General features: G+C 38.7%; 1 protein-coding gene and 1 long non-coding RNA gene across 3 annotated transcripts in view; both read right to left on the reverse strand.

The window, feature by feature from the left end:
- Positions 1 to 8,804, reverse strand: part of LOC121924836 — a 10,024-nt gene extending 1,220 nt beyond the window's left edge. Inside the window, exons 1-5 of one of the 2 annotated variants that reach the window (XR_006102735.1) lie at positions 8,698 to 8,804; positions 5,657 to 5,759; positions 2,190 to 2,235; positions 1,929 to 2,005; positions 1,729 to 1,835 (exon numbers count right to left, since the gene is read on the reverse strand). This is a non-coding gene — a long non-coding RNA (uncharacterized LOC121924836). Of the gene's footprint in view, positions 1 to 1,728; positions 1,836 to 1,928; positions 2,006 to 2,189; positions 2,236 to 5,656; positions 5,760 to 6,491; positions 7,528 to 8,697 lie in introns of those variants that run through there. The other variant, XR_006102734.1, reaches the window with a different exon arrangement.
- VWA2 (von Willebrand factor A domain containing 2) overlaps positions 1 to 8,960 on the reverse strand; it is a 74,803-nt gene that overhangs the window by 16,906 nt on the left and 48,937 nt on the right. Inside the window, exon 11 of the mRNA XM_042458491.1 lies at positions 2,190 to 2,235. Within this exon, the coding sequence (XP_042314425.1) occupies positions 2,190 to 2,235 (46 nt within the window). The remainder of the gene's footprint in view (positions 1 to 2,189; positions 2,236 to 8,960) is intronic.

The raw sequence follows: 8,960 nt of genomic DNA on the forward strand, positions 1-8,960 counted from the left end.
TTCTGGAGACAAACATGGAACAAGTAATTGCAACAAAAGCTTATAATGCTGTGATCTCAATAAAATAGTATGACAAAGGAATATAAGAAAGAGTAATGTTAGGTTAGATCAGTACTTCTCAAATAGTGGGGCACGCCCCCCGGGGGCGCGAGGCTCCGTAAAAGGGGGCTCGTTTGACCAATTTTATAGACAAATGATACTATTTACAGTTGCGCGGGGGCCGCGAAATGTTTTCTTCTTCCTAGGGGGGGCATGACAGAAAATAATTGAGAAGCACTGGGTTAGATCAACATTCTTTCTAATCCAGCATCCTGTTCAAAGCATGGCCGCTCAGTTGCCTATGAGAAGCCATGAGCAAGGCATGAGTTCATTGCCCATGTTCCCCAGCAACTGATATACTGGAGCATATTGCCTCTGATGCTGAAGTTAATATATCCCATGAGGATCAGTAGCTGATGAATAACTTATGTTTCATAAATTTGCCTAATTCAACTTGAAAGCCAGCTACATCTGTGCCCTTCCTACATCTTGTGGTAGCAAATTCTACTGTTTGTATAACTCTCTGTATAAAGAAGGATTTTGTTTTATATCTCCCAAACCACTCATCATTCAGTTTTAGTGTGACAATTGATTTCAACTAATTTATATTCCAGGGGTGTCAATAAGATTTAGGTACTCATATAATGACAGGAAAATTCAGTTTACCTTCAGATTACCCAAATAAGCAGTAACCATGGGCTTGTCTACATGATCACCACACACACTGAGGCAAATTTGGAAAAACTGTCCACACAGTTCTCACTCCGAGTTGCAGGATATGCAACCACATTCCCATGGCCACTGTGGGTCCTCCCCACCCCCCGCATCCATGTGAATGTATGTATTTCTGAACTTTTTCCCCTGGCCTCACAATGACATCACTATGGTGCACAGTCCACATGCACATGCAAAAAACCAGATTTTCTGCTCAAAACCAAGATAAATCCCCATTTTGTTTTCTCTAGATTAAAGCCCTGAGGTCCAGATTCAGTCCCATTTGCCCTGTATGTTTTTTTGACAGCTTGCTGTGAGAATTAGGTGAGACCATTTTATTTAGTCCATGTAGACACACCATTTGTCTAGATTGGGGGCTTAGGCATTTGTGTGTTTCCATGACAGAGTCTACATCTTTTCCCCAAACACAAATGAGCCTTATTAGCTAACTGATTTCTGAAGTTTTTGCTGAATGTACTTCTCTTTTTTGAAGCAGTGTAAATATCACCCTTATGAACCAGTGACATTTAATAGGTTTAGTAGCATGTGCTTTATGGAGTCGTAATGGTTGATTGATTGGTCGATAAATGCACAAATGAGAGGGAATTAGGGATAGTGCATCCTGCAATCTAGTCTTATGGGCTTCTAGTGGATGGGTGCATTTGTTTGAACCTCTCTTAAGAATGGAAGATTCTTTAAGGCAGATATCTCCTAGACCATTCACTGGTGCCATCTGAGAATGACTTTGTGCAAATCTCACTATCTAGTTGGGGAGTGGAGAAGAACTCTGCAAGACCAATAATTTCTGCGTCTAAAATAACCTGATTGAACTACTAAATCAATCATATAACCTAGTGCAAAATAACCTAGTGCAAAATGAAGGCAGAATTACATTTTAGGCATAAGGTGGTTCATATTTGAAATACTCAGTGACTTGGTTAAAAGAAATCTTGTTAGATCTCATCAGATACATACTCATTAATTTCAATATAGCCCTTTAGTTGTTGGCCTTTAAGATACCTCAGGACATAACCATTTTTGATCGTCTTGGAAAGGATAAAGTATCTCTTTTTCCAGGAAGTCTGTGGACAGAAAAAAGAAGATGTTTTTGATAAATATAATAGATAACTGTTTATGGCATTGCTGAAGTAAGCTTATCATTTTGCTAATTGTACCTGATTAGTGAAAAGATGGACTGGAGGTGATTTTATGAAGAAACCATGCTTGCAGACTTCTTCATAAGCATAATTTCCTGACAAAATAAAAATATACAGAATTCAATTTTATTTTTAAAACATAGAGTTCTACAGAAGATTCACCCCTGAATCTCCCAAAGGCAGCATCCTCCCCACTCCTGAATTCTCTGTATCTTGATTAACAACAAACATGAAAATGCTATGTAAACATATATGGTTTGGTATTATTCAGTCTTGTACCTATAATGTTCGTTCTTGGAGAATCCATTTTGCTTGTTATTTCAACCTGACAAAAAAAACAAAGAGTGAGTGTTAAAGACCATTTTGATTCAGGTGCTATCATAATTTAGGACTTTGTATAAGCCACACCTTGTCTGTTCCGTAAGTGACCGGAAATCTGTTTCTTCCGCTCTGAGATATACAGAAGCTGTAACCAAGCAACACAGCTAATAATGACCAATGCTTATTAACTATTAACTTCATTAACTAGCATACCCAAATCCAAAAATGAATGTAAACCAGCCTCATGTGTAAACAAAAACAACAATAACAAAACCTTTAAAAAAACTGTTAAATTTCTCTGCTAAAGGATACAATTAATAAACCCAATTAACAACAGCAGAATTTTATTTCTACAGCACTCTCATCCTACAAATATAGTTGCTATTTTTAATGTGCTGGATAGGACCAGAAAAATCAGATTTCATTATATGATATGCTGGTTGCAAATAATGATTGGTTTTACCCTCATCTTACAAAAAGCAAAACTGAACCTTGAAAATATAAAGACATTTCCTAAACATTGTTTGTTCTGTGAAAAGAATTTTGATTTCCAAACTGGAAAGAAGGGAAGGAAATGTGGGAGAATAGTATGACATATGGTCTTAGGAACAACAGCTATGGTTAAGGGGTGTGCAGGTTTCAGAGTTTAGTGCCTAATTAGTTTCAGCACACACATTAGCCAAACATGGTCCATTAAACCAGTAGAGTGTCTTCATAAGAAAAGTGCTATTGCACTCATATCCAGCTTTCCACATAAGTAACCCAGAATATTTTCTTGCCTGAGATCATGAAGAAGATGGTGCACCCTCCATTCCAGTGGAATCTTTCTTCAGCACTGACAATGGGGCAGCATCTCAGCTTGAGGATTCTAGGCAGAGTGCAGAGCACATGGTTTTCTCCTCCAATATCTTCCTCCAGTGATTACCTCACTTTGATTCATGATAGAACCCTCTTTAGATTTCTATCGGCATCTGACTAGCCACTGTGTGACCTGATCCAAGAGGGCTCCTCTTGGGTCTCTACTCACTCCAGTAGAAATGGAAGCTCTGTGAGGGTATTCATTTAAAACTTCAGTGCACTTGGTAGTAAAAAGGGAAGGGCATTTTGCTGGAATTCCTTTTCCCATGCAGCATTTTACTGCAATATTTAAACCTTTTAAAGCAACAATGCAGATTAAATATTCATTTCACAATCAATCAATCCTGGTGATTTTTTCTTCTCAATATCTCTTACTGCAGTTTCCACTTCACTTTATTGGATCAATCAGAATAGTGATTGCAGTCAGGAAATTAGAAGAAGAGTAGAACTGGGAAGGACAGCTATGAAAGAACTAGACAAGATCCTAACATGCAAAGGAGGTTTCCCAGCATCCACCTGTTTCTTTCCCAGGCTCAACCTTTCCCCTCCAGTGCTAGCAATAGGAAAGGGCTTATCTCCAATTGGTGCTAATTGGAATAAAACCCTCTTCTCTGCTTTTGCACTGAAGACAACGCCAACAGTGACCTTTTGAGAGTTAGCTACCAGAAAAGAAGTGTCAACTATTTGATGCCAGTGGTTTTTCAGCTGAAATGTTCTCAACTGATGTGTTGAGTGACAATTCAAAACTGTTGTTAAAGGTCCGCTATAGACTGCCACTTTGTGCCGGCTTGTGGGCAGAGTTAGGGCGCAGAGTCCACACGCTGGATTCACTAACCCTGCCCCCAGGGTGCCATTTTGGTGAATGCTGGTCCATATGGTGCATGCCATCATGATGCCCCTCAGATGCTGCATCCACATGATGCAGCACTGAAGGGGTGTCATAAAGCTGCGTCACCAGGGCTATGGCATCCCTTGGAGGGCGCAAAAAGGAGCAGCTTTTTGCAGCTGCTTTTTGTGCTCTCCAGAGGCCAGATTGGGGCTGCGGAATGAGGTCAACATGGCCCTGATCTGGCCAGTAAAGGGGCGGCGGCAGACCACCCCTTTGGGGCCGTCTGTATAGCCCCTAAGTTAACAAAATGGTGTCCATGCACCTTCAGATTCTCCTGCCTTATTGCCATTGGCTGATCATCTCTGACTTGCAGAAACACTGCTAGCTGTGCTTTCAAACCAGATTAAGCAGGATATGCAGAGAAAAAGAGACAATAGAGATATTAGAGATCACAGAAGAAATATTATGTCAGAAGGGATATAATATTTTTACAGACAGCCTTTGTTAATTGCTAATTTAACTTTATGGAAGGGATAGCGCAGAAAAGGAGAGCGATAAGGAGGAACATCTGGAATTTTATTGAAGAATTGAGTTAACAATTTATGCATAACTTCGACAAGTAAATATAATTCAATATACTAGGATGCTCTGAAAGAAGAGAGATAGAAGACAAAGAATATAGCAGGGGGTGGGTGGGTCAATGGAGAAGGATAAGTAAAAAGGAAAGCCAGGCACATATATCATATACCATCTGGGGCCCATTGTTTCCAAAATAACACTTCAGACTAGTCCCATGATCAAAACTCTGGAGAAAATGTGCACAAGCAGGTACATTTGGAGATCAGTAGTCTTCTGGACTTTTATGTTCTGGGTTCCACAAACGCAAAATCCATTACAACTCAGTTCAATGGTGGCATATATTTCAGGCCAAGATCACAGTGGTCCTCTTAGGTTTCTTTGCAATAGAGTTAAGGTTTTCAAGGTTAAATCCCAAACTGAAGGTTGAAAGCTCTGGCTATCACAAATCTTGTAGGGCTTAAATTTAATTCTTGCCACATGTATTTAAATCCCAGCATAATAGGAATCAGCACTATTGATTGATTTTGCAGCAGTGGTGGGGACAAGGATGACAATGTTATCTTCTCTTCTTGCATTGCACTATGAATCTTAATTCCCCCTCCTCACTCAAGCTGATCTTGTTTCAAGTGGAAAAATAGAGGCACCTGTTTTAATGGCTATAACAGCAAAGTAACATACTTGCAGTCTCATTCTCACCTCACCACACCACCCTAGACCACACTTTCAGTCTTCATGTCTTGTTTTAATCACTTTGTAGCTACTGAATAATGTGTCTGGAGAATGCTATTTCAGAAAAGAATTTTAGCCAGGCTATTTCATATTTTCAGGAGCCAGGAGTGAAGACAGCCTTCCGTTCCTGGAAAAACCACCTTAATTTTGCACTTCTGCTTTTCTTGTAACAAACAAAGGTTTATTCAGTTGTTTTCTAATATTACTTCCCTTGACAGTCAAGAACATGTGTTCAATTTATTTAAGTCTTTGGTTTGCAATCATGCTGAATTACTTCAAATACTGGTATATACCACTCCTTTTGCACTGTCCTGTGTTTCCTACCGAGCCTTCAATACTAAGTTATATTAAGTAACAAGATTCTAACAAATATTGTTCCAAGTCATTTTTTTAGATGAGACATCTCTAAGGTTTCAATCCTGTAACCTACCTGATACAGAAAGATGATCCACTGAAATCAATAGGACTCTCTTCAAAATAAACCTTCACTGGATCCTGCTGGTAGTTTACCATACATCTATGATTCTGACACCCTAGAGAAAGCATGGCACAAATGATGGCTATGTTTTTACTAACACATTTCATTTTATTGTACAGTTTAAGATTGCCAGACAAATATTTCAAAAAGCTAAAGAAAGCATAATGCCTTTCCAGGTTGCTTTTTAGATTTGGACAGTTATACAACTTGCCTTTGGAAATGTTTGTAAAGTCTTTACATCTAAGATGAAACCAAAGTTGTGTTAAATGAAGGTTTAATTTTGATTCATTTCACTAATGCCCTTTGTACAACATACCAGGACCCTGGAAGATATAGGGCAGTCTAAAATATTTTAAAATAAATAGCAACAAGTGAAAAGCAATTAAATTTAAAGGGAAGTAATGCACTTACATCATGTGCAGAAATACACTTACAAATTTACAGCATGAACTGTATTTACCTGCAAAATATAGTTTGATGAAGAAGTGGGAAGTTTAATTCCAACACATTTTCATGCATTTTTTTGTTTAAAAGCACTCCAGTGGCACATCTCTTGCTCAGATTAAAGAACAGTATCTGGGTCTCCTTCACTTTGTTCGCAGACTTTTAAACAAGGCATTTGTTAAGCCTCTTGGAAACAAAAAAAGGTCTAACAAGCCTCCTCCTTGCAAATTCACTAAAGAAAGCAACCTGATCAAATTAAACTGCACCTACTAACTCCCAGCTCTTCTAAAACTTTGCATGCTAACTTTAACAAATATATATGAAAGTCTGCAAGGATACTTACAGGCACTGGGTGATTGCGATGCTGAAAAATCAGCAATGTCTAACTAAACCACGATATTGTAGAATGCCTGAAAACAGGATTGCTTCATTTAATGCTGTATATGCAGAGTGCCTTGTTTCATCAGTCCTCAAAACACTGCCCATAACTATGAGTCATAAGGAAATACCCAAGTTATGCACCCTTAACTATGGCTGAGCTGAAAGGATTTAGAGAGGGAAAACCCAAGAAATGGCAGCATGTTTTTAATGTCTATTTGAAAAGTCTGATAAATAGATGTGATAATCACACAATGAATTCAGAGCATGCAGCTTGGAAGGATTTCATTTCCTTGTTTCATTTTCCCTCTGCAATGTTTTTTTAAATACTGCTTAAATGACTGGTTTGATTTTCTGAAAATCACCACAGAAAGGAAACAGGATTAAGGATTATGAGGACATAAACTGGGTGCCTTGCTCTGAGGTTTCACCAATAAAAGAGAACCTGTGCTGCGTATCAGCTTAGCTACTCCACAACAGGATGCTTTTTAAATAGGCAAAACGGACTAATTTATTAGATTCATGTGTAAACAATAAAAGTCCCAGTTTGCTTTCTTGACCTGGTGATTTCAAAGTGATAAAACTGTCAGTCATCAATTTAAACTGCAATCCCATACACACATTCATATGGTAATAAGCCTTATTAAATGTAATAGGGTTTACTTTTTCAATAGACATCAGTAAGATTGCAACTGAGTTACTTAGTAGATAAAACAAAGAATCATCACTAGAGCTTTTCAACTTCACATGAAAATGTCCCTAAAATTTAGTTGGAAATTGAAATCTCAGTCTGAAAACTCTGACATTTGGCTTCCAGCTACTGCAAAATTACAAGTCAGATGTATGACTATCTCTACTGCAACAATTTATACTGATACAGGCCAGAGGTGGAATCATGGCCCTCCAGATGTGATTGGACTGTAGCTCCCAGTATTCTTCACCATGGGCTGTCATCAAGGACTGTGAGAGTTGGCATCCAAAAACATCTGGAAGAACATGATTCCCACCCTTCCATTACCTATTTGACATGACATAGGGGGAAGAAATCAGTTGGCTCTGTTCTTCCAGCATTTCCCACTGAGCTGGACTTTTTTTTTTTTTTTTGGTATGGAACACCTGTTTTATTTCAAAAGATAAATGTTATATTTTGGTAATTTCGTTAGAACTACATTATAAGGGTGTGCATGCATACACATGCAAGAGACCTACAGAAAAAATGGGAATTCTTCAGTCTGCTATAAATGATTATAGAGCAAACCTCTCCTACACATTCCTCTACTTTTATTCCTATATTTAACTCACCACAATGCATGCTGCTGCCAATTATTGTGTATTAGTGGGAGAAAAGAGTTTTAAAAAAGCTATTTAGAGATTGTCACTGGTTTTTAAAGAAAAAAAGTCTCTTGAGCCTTCATAGGAGGATGTATGAAAAAGGAACATTGGGTCTTACCTGTGAGATGTTCGTTTTCAGTGATGTAGTTGGAAATACTGTATCCTATAACGTGGGTTGATTCCATCTCTTGCTCCGAAATAGGCAGGTAAAACAGACTTGAAGGAGTCGCCACCAGAGGGAGCAACCCCCACCATCCCTCAGTCATTATTACAGCCGAGGATAGAAAACAAACTCGCAGAGCATTTAAAGATGTTGAAATCATTTCTTGAATCAAGTTATTAGAAATGTTGATTTTGTCATGAGTGACCTGGATTGGGTCAGTCATTTGGTGTACATGAACCCTTAATGTTAACTTGTCAATTTGAATCAGAATTGAGCTGTTAGTAGTTGTGGTTGAAAACAAACACTATTGGTTTTAATTGAAGCCAATTTATATTGTGGAGTAGAGATTGTTGGTCATATTTTTTATTTATTCATTTTGCTTATTGGGAGTAACAAAATGATTAGCATTGCCCTAAGCTGGCCGCCACCATTATTTGGAACTCCATCAGGGGCCAAATCAGATAATCCTTGTCGATTGGCAGCAACAACCACTGTTCAAAGGGATTTGAACTTATTTGCTATGTCAGAACAAGTGATTTATCTGTGACATCTATTTTTGAAATAGCTAGAGGAACCACTCTAGGCTCCTCGTGTTCATGACAAACTATTAATTGAAGCAGATCAGGCACTGTAGGTGCGCCAGTAACACTAGGTCAGATAACTGAGAACAACCTACCTGCTTGAAGGTGTTCTTCATGGATCTTACCCTTTGTTTGTGTCAGCGCAACTGCTGGGATCCAACAACCACTATCAGCAACTCAAACGAGTCCTGGGGTTAAATCAGACCCTTGGAGCAGAGCTGGCAATTTCCAGAAGCCAAAGTGTGGCTCCAAAGTCCAATTGGGGTGACAGCAACTGGATGTCTTCCTGGAACTGCAGCAATGCAGGAACCTCCGGGGACACACAGCAAACTGATGCTGTAGCTTCTTCTGATAAACC

Source organism: Sceloporus undulatus, chromosome 3, assembly GCF_019175285.1.
Source record: "Sceloporus undulatus isolate JIND9_A2432 ecotype Alabama chromosome 3, SceUnd_v1.1, whole genome shotgun sequence".
Taxonomy (NCBI): Eukaryota; Metazoa; Chordata; class Lepidosauria; order Squamata; family Phrynosomatidae; genus Sceloporus; species Sceloporus undulatus.